Here is a 16,969-nt window from a genome sequence, read left to right as displayed (position 1 = left end):
TAAATGGGGAACATGATACTTGCGGCAGAAGGAATAAATCTGTGATAAAAGTTTATCATTCCAGCAAATCTCTGCAAACCTTTAACCGTGGTGGGCCGAGGAAATTTTTCTATGACTTCCACTTTACTGGGCAAAGGTTTTGCGCCTTCGGCATCAACCAAATGACCTAGAAACTGGATTTGTTTTTTTCCAAAAACACATTTGTTTAAGTTGATTAAAAGGCCGCATTCCTGCAGGCGGCGGAAAAGCTGTTCTAGGTGTAATTTATGTTGACTTGGGGAATTGCTGGCCACCAGTATGTCGTCCAGGTAAACAAAAACAAATGGTAAAGATTGACATACCTGGTCCATAAGCCGTTGAAAAGTCTGGGCTGCATTTTTCAGACCAAAAGGCATTCTTAAGAATTCAAACAGTCCAAACGGAGTTATGATAGCAGTTTTTTGGATGTCTTTCTCGGCAACAGGGACCTGGTGGTAGCCCCGAACTAGGTCGATCTTCGAAAATATCGTGGAGCCGGACAACCGCGATGTGAAGTCTTGGATGTGCGGAATGCTGTAGCGATCTGGCTGGGTGGACACATTTAGGCGGCGGTAGTCACCGCAGGGGCGCCATTCACCTGATGGCTTTGGAACCATATGTAGTGGTGCGGCCCAAGGACTGGATGAACGACGAATGATACCCATTTGAAGCATCTTGGCAAACTCCGCTCTAGCGATTGCAAGCTTTTCTTGGGATAAACGACGTGCCTTTGCATGAACCGGTGGTCCAGTTGTGCAAATGTGATGCTGGACCTTGTGTCTGGGTACAATGCTGGAAAACTTCGGTGCAGTTAAAGACGGAAATCGTGAGAGAAGTCTTGTAAAATCTTCAGTGGATGTGGTCAATTTGCAAATGCGCGACGATTTGTCATTTGTGGCCTTTATAGGAATGCTGGCGAATGATGTTGAATGAACAAGGCAACTGTGGCGTAGGTCTACCAGCAAGGAATGTGCACGCAGAAAGTCGGCTCCCAGAAGAGGTTGCGATACAGCGGCAAGTATGAATTTCCAACGAAATTTGCCAGCTGCGAGTTCCAAGTTGAGTACCTTTTCCCCAAAAGTATTAATCCTGCTGCCGTTAGCTGCAATTAACTTGATTCCTTTAGCTTGCTGTTGACGAGCAAGACGTGATGCCGGAAAAACGCTTACTTCGGCGCCTGTATCAACTAAGAAATAACGACGAGTGGTTTGATCCCAAATGTGAAAGAGGTTATGAGCTTTGCCGGCCGATGAAGTAACTAACAACGGCCGGCTGACGAGTTTCCCTGGAAACTGCAGGGAGGTTGACATTTCTTTGCCTTTTCACCAAAGCGCTGATGGTAAAAACAAAGTCTCTGATTTGCTGCAGTGCGTGTCGATGCACGTGGAGACGCCGCGAGCATGTTGCGCTTGTCTACCTTTGCGACAGCCGTGAACGCGTGGCGCTCCTCGCTTCTTGCCTGCCAAAGAGTGGTAGCACGTCGTGCAAAAACACGTGGGTCGTCAAAATCTTCTTTTGCGAGTATAATTCGTATTTCTTCGGGCATCCTTTGCAGAAAGATATATCGAAAAAGGAAACACGGCTTATGACGGCCTAACAATGACAGCATCTCATCCATTAATTCTGCTGGAGATCGGTCTCCAAGTTCAGATGTATGTAACAGTTTATGCGCTCTTTCATAATCTGAGCAGTCGTAAGTGTTTATCAAACGTTGCTTTAGGTAATTGTACTTATCGTGATCCGGTGGGTTTTCCAATAAATCCAATAGTCTACCGGCGCTTGCTTGATCCAGGGACGAAACAACGTAAAAATATTTCGTTTCATCAGCAGAAATGCTTCGTAGCGCAAACTGGGCTTCTGCTTGCTGAAACCATATTCTTGGTTGCTGTGTCCAAAACGTTGGCAGTTTCATAGCAACTGCGTGCATGGCAGGAGTTTCTTCGATATCCTCAAACGTCAGGGGTCACCAATTAAAGCAGGTGCTTCGTAACGTGTATTTTTCTGAATGCGCGTCGTTGCCAGAAAACGCTTAATTGTTTCGAGACGCGCAGAAAAAGGCAACACTAAAAGCAAAACGTATCACGCTTCAGTGAATTCAAGGGTGGCATCCGCCACATTGTATCTGTAAATGACGTTGCTCAAGCAGTTGAAAGGGAGTTGGATGTTCCTGGACTATTATTGGGATATAGGGCAATGAACCAAAAGTTGCGCTGTGAACACAGCATTCAAGTTCCAAGACAAATGGTGTACAAAATGATGACTCACTTGGACCCGGAAGGTGTAAGCTCAAGAAATGTAAAAAGAAAACCAAAGCGTGTATTGGTTTTTATCAGCAGGTGGATGATCGTGATATAAAGATTCTTGAAGTGGACTTTCATAGTGTCACCGAAAATGTATGTTGTGGTTCACATTAAGCTGCTAGGTTTTAACAAACCAAATGGTTTACTTTTGTCTTGGTTTTTATCAGCAGGTGGATGATCGAGATATAAAGATTGCTGAAGTGGACGTTCATAGTGTCACCGATAATGTATGTTGTGGTTCACATTAAGCTGCTAGGTTTTCACAAACCAAATGGTTTACTTTTGTATTGGTTTTTATCAGCAGGTGGATGATCGAGATACAAAGGCTATTGAAGTGGACGTTCATAGTGTCACCGATAATGTATGTTGTGGTTCACATTAAGCTGCTAGGTTTTAACAAACCAAATGGTTTACTTTTGTATTGGTTTTTATCAGCAGGTGGATGATCGAGATACAAAGGCTATTGAAGTGGACGTTCATAGTGTCACCGAAAATGTATGTTGTGGTTCACATTAAGCTGCTAGGTTTTAACAAACCAAATGGTTTACTTTTGTATTGGTTTTTATCAGCAGGTGGATGATCGAGATATAAAGATTGCTGAAGTGGACGTTCATAGTGTCACCGATAATGTATGTTGTGGTTCACATTAAGCTGCTAGGTTTTAACAAACCAAATGGTTTACTTTTGTATTGGTTTTTATCAGCAGGTGGATGATCGAGATACAAAGGCTATTGAAGTGGACGTTCATAGTGTCACCGATAATGTATGTTGTGGTTCACATTAAGCTGCTAGGTTTTAACAAACTAAATGGTTTACTTTTGTATTGTTTTTTATCAGCAGGTGGATGATCGAGATATAAAGATTGCTGAAGTGGACGTTCATAGTGTCACCGAAAATGTATGTTGTGGTTCACATTAAGCTGCTAGGTTTTAACAAACCAAATGGTTTACTTTTGTATTGGTTTTTATCAGCAGGTGGATGATCGAGATACAAAGGCTATTGAAGTGGACGTTCATAGTGTCACCGATAATGTATGTTGTGGTTCACATTAAGCTGCTAGGTTTTAACAAACTAAATGGTTTACTTTTGTATTGGTTTTTATCAGCAGGTGGATGATCGTGATATAAAGATTCTTGAAGTGGACTTTCATAGTGTCACCGAAAATGTATGTTGTGGTTCACATTAAGCTGCTAGGTTTTAACAAACCAAATGGTTTACTTTTGTATTGGTTTTTATCAGCAGGTGGATGATCGAGATACAAAGGCTATTGAAGTGGACGTTCATAGTGTCACCGATAATGTATGTTGTGGTTCACATTAAGCTGCTAGGTTGTAACAAACCAAATGGTTTACTTTTGTATTGGTTTACCGTTGTATCATTGGACGGCCACGATAAACTCTGCGGGTATCAAAATCACACATTCCCTCTTGGGTGTTTGGATACATTGCAGAGAAACTGTTTGATTAAACGTCATTTTTTGCATTAAATTGTGCAATTTCATTACTTGGCGTATACGTGCACAGCTGCTAGCTGTGTTAATCACTTCGTTCTATTCGCCAGATGACCAAAGAGACGCTAGTCGACAAAACTTTTTTTCCAGTCGACAAAACTTCAAACGCACATAACTCTGCTGTTTCTCAATGAATTCCAATAATTTTTTTGGCAAGATTCATATATTGACACAAAATTTATGGAAATGTAAAAAGAAATATTAATTTCGAACGAATTTTGTAACGTATATTAATATGCATGGTCATAAATCCGCTATAACTTTTTTCATAGGTCGACAGGAAAGATAATTCTACCACTGTTGGAAAGCTCTTTAAAATCCCTTTACAGCGATACCTAACTTGTGCGCGATTTCTTGGGGAAAATATGTTTCTCGACCGAATATTAAATATTACCGTCATAACAAAAATCAGTCTTTTGCTTGTGACTTTGGCTACAGTTCAACAGGAAAGACAATTCTACTACCATTGCAAAGCTTGCACAAATACCTTTCCAACGACACCAAACTTGTCTTCTCATTCACGGGGGCTATATGTTTACCGGGCGAATATTGTTCATAACCTCGCCCCCCAAAAAACAGTTTTTCGATCATAACTTTTTTTCTAGCCACAGCAGGAAAAATAATTTCACCACCATTGCAAAGCTCATTGAAAAACCTTTCCAACGATACCAAACTTGTCTTCTCATTAGTGGGGGAAATATGTTTACCGACCGAATATTAATTATGACCGTCATAAAAAAATCAATCTTTCACTTGTAACTTTGGCTACAAGACAATTCTACCACCATTGCAAAGCTTGCACAATATTTTGTGTATTATAATCATACCATTCCCAACGTAAAATGAGATATCCACATCCTTCACTCAACAGTCCGCAAGATTCTTCGTTTGTCAGAATTATAATTAAGGTTATTTTCAGAACATTTTCAAAGGTTAAAAAACTTCCTACGTGCTAAAACCTGGATAAATATAAAACGAGATGTTGTTATTTGTAAGTATGTGGAAATAGATCTGGTAAATTGAGAAAATAAGGTAAGGTAAATTAACGAAACGTAATATTTCAATAAAACTTCGGAAACCTGAAAAACAAAAACAAATGGTTAGCATTGGCTGCAAAACCAAGGGACACCTTCAATTACGGCGGATTCAGGCAAACGGGTTTTAAGACATGTTGGGTGATACCATTCTTTACATTTAGAACACTCTATAAACATCTGCTGATTGTTTTCAGCCAACCTGCAATTACAATAAATGCTTATTGGTTCAATTTTAGGTTTTCTGTTTATAATTAACTTCTTACGCTTGAAAAGTGGAATAAAATGTTTGCGCTGAAACATTTTTTTTATTTCTGACCTTAAATTGCCTTCGTCACAAGTCACCTGATTCGGTTGAATATTCATGCATAAAGCTACAGCAAACGCAAAAACACCACAATTCCCAGAACCAGTTTGCCGCGGTATATTCGGAAACTCAACATTAATAGAATTAGCTGTATTTTGTTTTAAAAAGCTTTGAAATAGCAAAATGGTCGTAGGAAGTATACCTGGAATATGCACTGTCAAAAATTTGAACACTGTTCTCATCAGCAGAAAATACGTTTGACGCCGTAACCCAATGCTCATCGTGCACATTAATAATTTGGACAAATTTGCGTTGGGGGCTGTAAGTGGGCACGGGGTCCATTTGCCGGGAGTAAGCTAAAACGCTTTGCAGTCCGTCGATGTCGGGGAATTGCTGTTTCAAAATATGTTGGGCCGAATCTATATGTTTATCACTGAGCCAAACGCCTGAGTCAAGTAATTCTGTATAGTCCTGTCCGTTTAAAGAAAATATTGCTGGCATATTATTGGCACAGCATCGTCGGGCCAAACAATGCTGTTTTAAATCGCTTGCAAAGCATTTATGATTGTTTATTTCGTCTACTTTGCGTGAAAGATGTTTATCCGTGTTGTGGGACGCATTTGACTTATTTGTTGTATTAGAAGAACGCAAACTTGTCCCAGGCGTTTGGAAATATTTCCCAATTGTTTTATCGGGGCCGCAAGTTTTTGGTTTCTTACCCCACTTCTCTTCGTCCTCTTTTACGATTAATTTACGTTTTCGCTTTATTGGAGGACGATAAGCGTTATCCATATACTCCCGAACCAAGGCGATATGTTTTTGGTCGTATAACTCGGCGAATTCGTGCAACCCGTTTAACTTGCGCCCTTCCAATCTCGTACGTTTTAATTCTTGTTGACTCTTTTCCATTATGCCTTGTGTCCTGTTGTTATTGCACAAAGTTTGGTAGGGTTTTAAGGAAACTTTTTCGAAAAAACTTGTGTAAGTGTTGTACGCAGTGCTCTTCCCGTGCCGACCTAAATCCCCCAACAACAAACTGCTCCACAGGGCAATTTTCGGAAGATAGTTGTCACATCTTCATGTTTCTCTGTTCCTCCATTTTTCTCAACCTCTGGTATCGTCGGTCTTTTAAGTTCCACTGGTGTCGCTTGAAACCCTAAAGTTTTAATATTCACATCGTCGTTTCCAATAATCCTTCGAATTCATTATTTTATGTAATCTCAATAACTGTATATATATCGATGGCCGTAAGCCACGGGGGGACGAAGCGAGAACACTGTGAAGCGATAGAACTACGCTCTGGACGCGGCATTTTTACGTTGTTTGTTTTGAAACAAGGTATATTTGTTTAACGTTTTATGTTCGGATTTAAAGTTGCAAAGGTATTTCTTGATAGATTTTTTTAATAGTTTTAAGAGTCAAGTAGGCGGAGTGTTTTTGTTCTGCAAACATAGGTTCCTGCAACATTTTCAAGGAAAATATTGTTTATTTTTGTCACTTACTCAAACTCGAATCCTTTGGTAGTTGGAAAGAAATACTTGAATTACATTTTTAAAGAGCAGTGGGTTCCTGCTTATTTGCGATTAGACCGAGGAACAGAAACTGGAAAGATGGCAACCATGCATTCCTATTTAGTGCATCTTGTGGCAAACATGCCACAATCTTATACGGTCCTTCTAATACTAACAAAATTGAACGTTGGTGGAGGGACTTGCACTAAAGACTAGAGAATTTTTTTAAACATCAGTTGAAGCAGCTGTTGTTTGAGAAAGTCTATGACCCACTTGATAGGCAAATATTATGTTTATCAACCGATACTTACACGTGAATGCAACTTATTTGTAAAATATTGGCACTGTCATCGAATTAGAAAGCAAAAAGAATTGCAGCAGAAAGAATTTGCAGAAACTGGTGTTCCCAACCACATATATTTATTTCCTGAACTGTACGGTGCATCAAAAGGAGGATTTCCTGTAGATAGTAAACACCTAAAATTAGTTGGAGAGGTTTCAAGGGTTTTGGATGCTCCTGTAGGGCGTTCTTTAAACGTCTACACAAAATATCAACACTGCCGTATATCTGACTCCTGATAAAAAGGCTACTATCTAAACCAAAGTTAATCTGTCAGTTTAATGTATAAATAACAGTCGCACGAATATTACAACAAAACGTTACAACCACGCGTACTAAAGTCTCTGTCTGTGAGTCTATAAAGAAATCATGGAATAGAGTTATAGACTGAAAAATCGTCCTCTTTTACCCAAAGATGTGTGGCTTATATAGAAAATGCATACAGGGTCGTTTGGGTTCGGCCCGATCCGCGACTCATTTGAAAAGACAGCTGTGTTCATGGAAGGGTCACGGAATTTGAATAGCCGGATATTTAGCTGTCTTCCGTGCATACAATAAACAGCGCGTTATCCGCCGTATGTTGAAATGGGTTCGTGGCGTATTACTCGACGTTAATAAAAATACAGATGCCACGTAAACACAACATAACATACGAGAAATGTGACGTCAGATACACTCCAAACACATTATGCGCATATTGCCATTACAGAAGTTCCCAACTTATTTGCGGATATACGACGTAACCTCTACATCAGTGTTTCCGAAGCAGGGGTCACCATAAAGCTTGCAGGTCCCAATATTACAACGAGCCTGATGCACTTCATCAGAAGGTAACCCACCAGTGAACCGTTATATCATCCCTGGATCACAAGGTTTAGTGGAATGTTCACGAGTAAAGAAATGTGTTAGTTAATCAGAACACATTCTATTTGAATAAGGTGTATGACATCAACGTGTTTAATCTTTCGTTTGTCTTGCAAAATAGCCGCGCAGCGTCAGTAATAATTTATTCTGTTATTGTTGATCGTCTATTGGCGTATTTGCATCATTTCCGAGACTTTTGATTTGAAAGCTTATCATTTTCCTCTCTATTATAGCTTGGGGTATTTTTATAGATTAGCCTCGGAGTCCCATAAATCTTGTGCTTTGGGTGGATTTGTATTACCATTTCCACGGTGTTGTAAGATATTTTTTAAGACGTATGTTTGCGCCATAGTCCCACTCCTTAGGTAGACTTGGAGACGAATGTATCGTATTTCAGATATTTCCCATTTGGTCAACAGGTCGTTATGAGCAATCACTTCAGGCTTTAAGTCATAGAGGTATGGAGCGCATGTGGTTGGGGTTTGGCCGAGAATTATTTTTGCAATACTCATAACACAAAGTTCCCTTTGGCTCGGAAGCCTCCGCAGCAATAGGTCGTGATATTAGATCAAGAAGCGTTCTATGTGGATTGATGTAAATTTTTTTGCCGTAATTTGACAGCAGTGTTTCGGTGAGACCAAGGACGTACGGAATAACCACTGTTCCGCTAGTGCACGTTTCCCCCTTACGGATTAGTGCCGGTTGTTTCACGCTTTACATCGATGAAGGTATCTTGCCTTCTGCCACAAGAAGTATGCTATAAATGTGGGCAATGAAGGCTTATACTTTTGGAAACGCTACGTGGACGATACGTTGGCTATTTTTGATGCGCAAGTGGTTTCTCCTCAATAGTCTCCATTACAACATTGGCCACTAGACAAAAAGAAACTCGCATTGAGGTGAATGGTGGACGTGCTCCACCCACGGGGAGTCGTTTGTTTCCCAATGAAACAAACCCTGCCCGCAGTTAATAACATTTCACTTTGTGATCGCGCTCGTGAAATACGGCCTCTGCCAGCTCTGCAGGTGATGTGGAATGGCCACAGCCCGCTCTGAAAAGACCGCCAGCGCCGTCGTTCGTCCGCCATGCACGGCACTCGTGGTTGAAGACACGGAAATCTTCCTGCTCGTTCCAAGAGCCAGATAGGTGTCCACATTCTCAATAGTCTACATCACAACATTGGCTATACAACGGATATAGGGGTCCTGAGTTAAGAAGCGAAAACGAGTTCGCGTTTAAACATCCTTAACATTGCTAGGAACATTGGTACAATCGTAAAATGCCATCACATCAAAAGATACCATGCTTTTGCAACGTATGCCGCAATAGGTAGCGTTTAGTTCTCGAAGGCCTGATCCTTGGGGCTGGAATTTGGCAACCTCCTTTCTTCTGGTTTTGAAATAGTCAATCTTCCAATTTGTATGAACATTTTAGGCAATGTTAACTTCAATCCTTTTTACATGTCCACCGATAGTATGAGAGTTTGATTTCTTTGAATCGCCTGTATAGTCTCTATGGCTGACAGCGACTAAGTGACGGATTGGCACAAAATATGATAAATAATCCTGAGTCCTCTGTGGCATCTTCGGTATCGCTAAAAACAACACAACAACGGAGTTAACCAACAGTAATACAAATGTAAAAATACCCTACAAACTGACAATCAGATTGCACGATTGAGTAAGGTGCGCCTGAACTGTCGGCTTTGGCTTGTTTGTAAGGACGCTTGATAAAACATAAGAAAAAAGAAACAACAAACTGCAAACGATTGCGGTAAAAATGCCGTGATCTGGCTCTACGTCATTGATTATCACAAATGGTGGACACTTCGACGTTAAGCGAAAGCAAAAACTTGATTTTGTGAAACCATTTGTCTTCACAAATATTCAATAAATGGACTGGGGCTGTAAGACGACTTTGTAGCATTTCGGCATGTCGGTGGTGCATGTGTTGTGCGTAGTAGTGGTGCAGCAACGCAGCTCGGTGGGTGAGTGAAAAACTTGTTTTTTGTTTGGCCAACGTATTGGTCACCACATAAAAGGCAGGTAGCTATATAAATGCCATAGTTTCGACATGTCCACCATTGGATGTTAATAATTGGTTAGTACTTACAACCATTGATATGTGGTTGCCGAAATGTTAATATTAAATAGGAGATACGGACAAATATGTTCTATAAAACAGTTTGGTTGTGCCGAAGCCACGTCGTAAACATTCTGTGCCATGGTCAACGAAAGTTCCTCAGCCCATGCATGGTCAGACAGACACACGTAATTCGTGCTGATTAAGCACAATGCATCCATGTCCATGCTTTTCTTTCGGTTTCGAAATAAGCAAAGATTATTTTTTTTCTGGTGTGAGAAGCTACAGCTCACGCCTATGAACACCACTTGTGCAACCAATTCGGAATACAATTCTGCAAAAAATGTTTTGATGCAAAGATTCAATTGCTTGGACGAGATAACTTGAACAGTTTTTTTTTGTTCATACTGTTTAATGTTCAATCTCCTCCTTTAGTGTTTGGCGACTTGTCTCTTGTAACAAAATCTTCTTGTTTGTGTTTTTCAACTCTCATCACTTTTTAGCCACCTGCCTACATACCGACATGAACTCGACAAAAGTTTAGCAGTGTGGCTAAATAAGCACATTTAGTTGAAGAAACTTCACGAGTCTTTGATACACATTTTTGAAATTATTAATGGCATTAATATTTGTTTCCTGTATGATAACGCCACAGTTTCACTGACAGGATTGCTGTGTTTACCAACACAAATGGTTGTCATCTGTTGCACATACAGGTCCCAACAGTAGAAGTCTCCATAATTTTAAAACAATTCTTACTATAAATGTTGATGTCATGGGGATGGTGGTTCGTTTTCATTTGGGCTCTAAAATCTAGCACAAACTTGTAGCAGTATTTGCACTTGTACCTGCAGCAAACCTTTATGTTATTCTTTGTGTATTGCATTTATGCCGCGTACGTGCGCATATGTTATTTTGGGTCAATCGTTTCGTTTCTATACGACAGATGGGTTAATCTCGAACATATGTGCAAATCGGTTTTGGTTTTAATAATCCTGTCCAATTCATTATTCGTATATATATATCGATGGCCGTAAGCCACAAGGGGGAACAGACTAAGCGAGAGAACCAAGACAAAAGCAATTGAAATATCAAGTTGCATCAGTGAAATTTTCATTTTTCGTCAAGCCTTGCACATCCATTCTTATGTGATGCACATCTATCATGTGGCATAAAGCAAATTAATGGCAACAAAATGTCATCACACTATTTAATGTGGTCATTAAATTTCAGCAGAAAATAATCATCATCCCAAAGACATACTTTGTTACAAACTCGATAAATATCATTGCTGTGTCAAATGGTCGAGTCGCTGATTGTATTTCTTTTTGTTGCTATTGGCCAGTCTACAAACCTTGTAATTGTGTGTGGGGGATATTGCATGGAATGGTTTTCATAAAATGCATCAAACTATTTTTCAAACAACCAAACAATGCACATATTAATTGACAAATGCCTTACCACAAATCTGTGAAGATTTGCAAACAAAGTCTCGCACTTAGGCACATAACGAAAACTCATGTGTGTTAAAAAGTATAAAAACTTTTTGGCAACCCTTGATGATATGGTTGCAATACTTGCAACAGGTGAGTTATTGCACGCTTTGGTACATTGGGCTCTGATCCCAGCGCTGAATTTCATCAAAAAAAAGTTGCTCTACTTTTACAAACCACTTTCTCGTTGGGCATTGCGTAGTACTGAACTTGAACTACAACGTTGGATTGGTGCTGGTACAACTTGTAAGTTCCGAGTCGACAAAAACCAGTGCTTAATTTTATTTGTGTAAAGCTTGCTTCTTTCGACTCCAGAGTTCGTTTCAACGTCCAGAATTGTTTTTACACGGTGCCTTACAAAATAATCTATAGTGTTTTGGATCTAATAATGGATCTAATAATACATTTCTCATGACCTTTAACCCCTATTTCCGAATTGTCACAACGGTCACGCACTGGGCTTTAATGATACATGGCTTTATGGTGGTACAAAACAAATGTAACGAAGTCAACGAATTTGTTATTGAGATTTCACAAAAAAAATCATGTTTTCTGCAAACCCCTTCAATGTGGTAGACACAACATTTTTCACAATTAGTCTCCGTTTTCATGGTGGGTGCACAAGGCGCAACGGTGTCGTTTGGTGATTTTTGCCTGAAACTTCCTAAGAATAAGTGGGTTCGATATGTCAAGCAAACTGCAGTCGCGGCGATACCAAAACCAGGCATTCACAACAGCCAATTGAACAAAGTGCCAGAAGATGTTGGTGGAACTTCAAATGAAACTCCTACCGTATCACACATGAATCAATCAAATCGATTCCGCCCATATTTATGTTGTATTGATTGACAATGAAGGGTCTTGATACCTCGATGTGTTCTTTTTTATCCCACCGTCTTGCTGGTTTGTTGTCCAGCCAACGAACACAAACAACGTTGTTGTTTTGTTCTACTCGGTAGTACAGTGTACCTCCATCACATTTGTTCGTCTCCTTGTAATCAAAGATTGTGGTCATCGAAACATACATTTTATCATAATAGCTAAAACTGCGAGCTAATTCATCTAGGTAATTTTGCGCTCTACGAATTCCCTCGTGATAAGAAAGAGCGGCTTTTACGTATATCTCGTCCACCATAACAATAACATTTCTTTGCCTTGGTTGTAATATTTTGCATATTTCATTAAAAAACTCAAGCCATCGATGTTATTCTGGTCAGAGTTTTAGTACTAGGGAACTTATGATCTTGTCTTGACGTCTAAAAATATTCAAATGCTCTGACAAATACCTCAGCGTAAGGGTGTTTCTAAAATGGCTATTACTGCTATTACGACTATTACTGCTATTACGGATATTACTGCTATTACGGCTATTACTGATATTATAGTATGCTGAGAAGTGCTATGCTGCTGTTACGACTTTTACGAGGGATTTTCCCAAAACTATTACTACTAGGCTTAATGGCTTTAACTGCTATTACTGTTTTTCACCAACTTGTATAGGAAGAAGGCTTTTAAACCAAATTTAACGAGCCAGCATAACTGTTTTTTGCAAATTTATGATTGTAGATTTATATGTTAGTGTTGTTTAAAGGGACTTATGAAAGCCAAATGTGTGTTGTTATTCACATGATGTGAACTCATGTAGGTAAGTTGTTTCTTCCATAGCTCAGCTGTTGCAGGTGTAATCGTAATCACTTCTGTTCATTTTCTATAAGACTTTTTTTAATAAATATTTTGAATAATGTATACTTTAATGCATTTTGACTACTAATAAAACAAGTTTTTGTTGATATTTTACATCTTATTTTGCAAGATAACATTGCTTCCTCAAAGAGTTTTTCTGTGGAACCATCTAAATCGACTGAATTGATGGTTATCTCAGAATATGTTGTACATACACTATGTATATTTTTTGCTAAAAACTTAACATTTCGCTTACTTTTTTTTGTTTAAAGAAGGAATGAAGAAAAGTACTTAGTAGGAAAATTACTGTTCATTTTTTATATTTCTCTTTTTTTGCACTGAGTGTTTTTTCTGCTCTTTTTCTTTTCCTTTGGTTTGTTTTTCGTCCCGACTGTTGGCCAGGAGGTTGTGCAAATAACTTCTTATTTGTTGACAATACAAACTTTACTAACTTTGCTCCCAATCGTGGTTTTGTATGTAACAATTTCTGGTAGTGTTTTTCTTTCTCCTTGCTTTTTACTTGCCATTCATTTGGCGTCAGTTGAAAGTTACGAAAATCTGCTGAGAGCATATACGGTCCTGTTGCATATATTGCTTTTTGCAAGTCAATGTAAGATGACATGACCACTTTTTCCAGCATGTTTATCAGGCTTGGTAGCTTATGTTGCTTCCAATCAGCTACAGACTTCAATACATGATTGATTGACTCGCAGTTGTCCAACATCCTGCTGAGCCAATGTGACTCCAAACTTTGTGCTTGAGCAGAGGTAAAAATCTGCTTTGAAGGTATGTTTGGGCTTTACTGCATACTGTATGGCAGTATGCCAAACATTCTTTCTCTTGTTTTGTATAATCTTCATTGTCCTTTGAATCCAGTAAAGAGAAAATCTTTGTAACTAATGAATTTCGGATTATTCTGCTCCCACTTTGTCCCTTAAGTACATGATAAGATTTTCTTTCAAATGTTTGGTGCATAAAATATGTGTGCAGCCACTAAAACTTTCTACCATTGATGTGTGCATTGCAGCTTCATCGTCTGACCCACAAATCAGCTTATCTGTATTTTTTAAGTGGTGTTTCAGGAATCCAAAAAATTCTGTGTAAGTTTGTTTGTCTGATTTGCTGTGCAAAAAGATTGAAATATTTTTGAATACTGTTGCTGTGACATATACTTTGCCAAGGTTATAGGTTTTATCAACTCCTAAAATAGCTGCACCAGAACAACAAAATCGTCTTATGTCATGAATTTGCTCATTTCTAAAAAGCACAATGCTGATCGGCTCATCTTTGATGTGAACAATTTTCTGTTTGAAGTTGCTACCTTTGGACATGTTTATGACCTCTAATACTTCATCAGCATAGTTGGTACAATAATTTTTGTTTACATTTTGGCTATTTCTTTTGCAATGTTTCATATTGTATATTTGTTTTTGATTTCTTGGTTTTTCTTCAGTGGTAGGGTTGTTTTGTAGATTAATATAAAGCTGTTTGCCAGGAACAAAATTGCACTTTTCTTTAATGCTTTGTTTCAATTTTTCTGATGATCGAATATACAATTGATTGTTTTTGGAATTTCCATGCGGAATACATCCTGGAAAGGTTCCTTTATATTCCACCAGTGCTGTTGGTACACCTGTAACCCAAATTATTCTTCTTTGGTAAGTATTGTCAGCTTTAAGTAATATTTATTAAGCACAACGATTTCATCCCCAGTGGGCTGAACAACCAATGGTTCATAATTTTTTTTGTTATTTCCTGCATCAACTGCTCTGCAAAACCTTCCTTTGTGTTTGACAATGTTTCTTAAGTTTCCATTTGTTTGTAGATAATAGCTGATTGTACTATTATTTTTTGTCCACGCACCACAATCATCAAAAAACACTTTAGATAAATTCCGATGTGTACGTGCAAGATTTTCAGAATTGTCAATTATAAAAAAGGAATTGTTTTTTTGTCCCTTTGGAATTTCCTTCAGGATATTTTCACTTGTGCAAGATTTCAAATTATCATAGACTGTTTGGGTTGGTAAAAATTCATTAAAGGGTAATGCTTTCAACATTGTGTGAACTGAAAAGTTTTCTGAATCTTCTCTTTTCATCGGTTTGTGAAGCTCTGCTGTTTCGACATGGGATATATCTGGTAAGTCTTGCAAACTGACATTGCTTTCTAAATCTGCTCTTTTCATCGGTTTGTGAAGCTTTGCTGTTTCGACATGGGATATATCTGGTAAGTCTTGCAAACTGTCATTGCTTTCTAAATCTGCTCTTTTCATCGGTTTGTGAAGCTCTGCGATATATCTGGTAAGTCTTGCAAACTGACATTGCTTTCTAAATCTGCTCTTTTCATCGGTTTGTGAAGCTTTTCTGTTTCGACATGGAATATATCTGGTAAGTCTTGCAAACTGTCATTGCTTTCTAAATCTGCTCTTTTCATCGGTTTGTGAAGCTCTGCTGTTTCGACATGGGATATATCTGGTAAGTCTTGCAAACTGACATTGCTTTCTAAATCTGCTCTTTTCATCGGTTTGTGAAGCTTTGCTGTTTCGACATGGAATATATCTGGTAAGTCTTGCAAACTGTCATTGCTTTCTAAATCTGCTCTTTTCATCGGCTTGTGAAGCTCTGCTGTTTCGACATGGGATATATCTGGTAAGTCTTGCAAACTGACATTGCTTTCTAAATCTGCTCTTTTCATCGGTTTGTGAAGCTCAGAATCTACATCATATTCTATTTCAAGATCGTATTGATTGACTACTACTGCACAAAAATGATTTGGAGTCCAAATTTTTCCTTTTGTTTCTTGTGTAATTCTTGTCCACATTATATAAATTATTCCTTTTGAACATTGACCAATTGGTGAGAATGTTTTATTTAACATGGCATCCTCTGGTCCATTGCATTTGGGGTAAATGGAACGTATATCCATTGCTATTGCATCACAAAGTGCCATTATGGTCCAGGTGGAAGAGTAGCCACCATCTACAATACAGTCCTTAACGGACTCCCAGTATTCTGGACATATAAATTTCCAGTTTTGTGCTGAAATGTTTGTTTCATATTTTTCGGCATTACAGATCATATTTATGGCACTCCTTAAGCGAAGTTCAGTTGCCAAAGACTCATCACCGGTAAGTCCAACAGAAACTGCATTAAAAAAGCAGTTTCCATCTGGAGTTGTTCTTACTGCAACTAAGTCTTTTAACAGAACATTTGAGTGATAATCCAAATTTATGCTGTTTATCGCCAACTGTTTGTTTGTAAATGTATGATTGAAGTTTTTCAGAAGCAAATCCTCTCTCTGTGCTTTTTTGATCAGTACATCTTTAACTAATTAATAAGTTTGTCAAAAGGTTGTTTTATGAACTTTTACTACACATCTGCCAAAGTGTATAATTATGTTTCATGCTATGCTGAAAGTCTTGATTTATTTTTAGTGCATGCTGGTACTTTTCTTTGAACTGTTATGCCTGCTGCTAACCTTTATGCATAATCCACTAAAACAGCTTACAGTGACAAATATGTAATTTTAAAACACAAATATCATGTTCTTACAGTGCCAAGCCTTCTCAGTGACTGTTTGTAATTGAACCCTCCACTTCCTGCTGTACAACACGTCTTGCACAAAAATGCTTCCTGTGTCAAACTCCTCCAGTCATTCGGATCAACACCCTTACATTTCCAGTGAAACCATGTTTTGCAATTTTCACAATAGATACAATCTGTTCGGCAATTTTTTTTACATCCCCCACAAGGCCAAAATTTTCTTCGAGGCATTTTTATTTGCAAAAACCAAAGTGTATGCACTTTAAGAATTTACTGCAAAAAAA

General features: G+C 38.6%; 1 protein-coding gene and 1 pseudogene across 1 annotated transcript; one reads left to right on the top strand and one right to left on the bottom strand.

Annotated features, from left to right (window-relative positions):
* Positions 1-1,221: 1,221 nt before the first annotated feature.
* Positions 1,222-1,945, bottom strand: LOC145909629 (uncharacterized). Its single transcript, XM_082996994.1, has one exon. The coding sequence runs from the start codon at positions 1,943-1,945 to the stop codon at positions 1,277-1,279; it is 669 nt and encodes a 222-aa protein (XP_082853120.1). The 3' UTR covers positions 1,222-1,276.
* Positions 1,944-8,855, top strand: LOC145909628 (uncharacterized; annotated as a pseudogene).
* The last annotated feature ends 8,114 nt before the right edge of the window (positions 8,856-16,969 follow it).

The sequence above is a fragment of the Ascidia mentula genome, chromosome 7, assembly GCF_947561715.1.
Source record: "Ascidia mentula chromosome 7, kaAscMent1.1, whole genome shotgun sequence".
NCBI lineage: Eukaryota > Metazoa > Chordata > Ascidiacea > Phlebobranchia > Ascidiidae > Ascidia > Ascidia mentula.
The sequence above is the reverse complement of the archived record's forward strand: the minus strand, read 5'-3'. Positions and strand labels throughout refer to the sequence as shown.

Coding starts and splice junctions, on each gene's coding strand:
- LOC145909629 (XM_082996994.1), bottom strand. CDS start 1,945: ATGCACGCAGTTGCTATGAAACTGCCAACGTTTTGGACACAGCAACCA.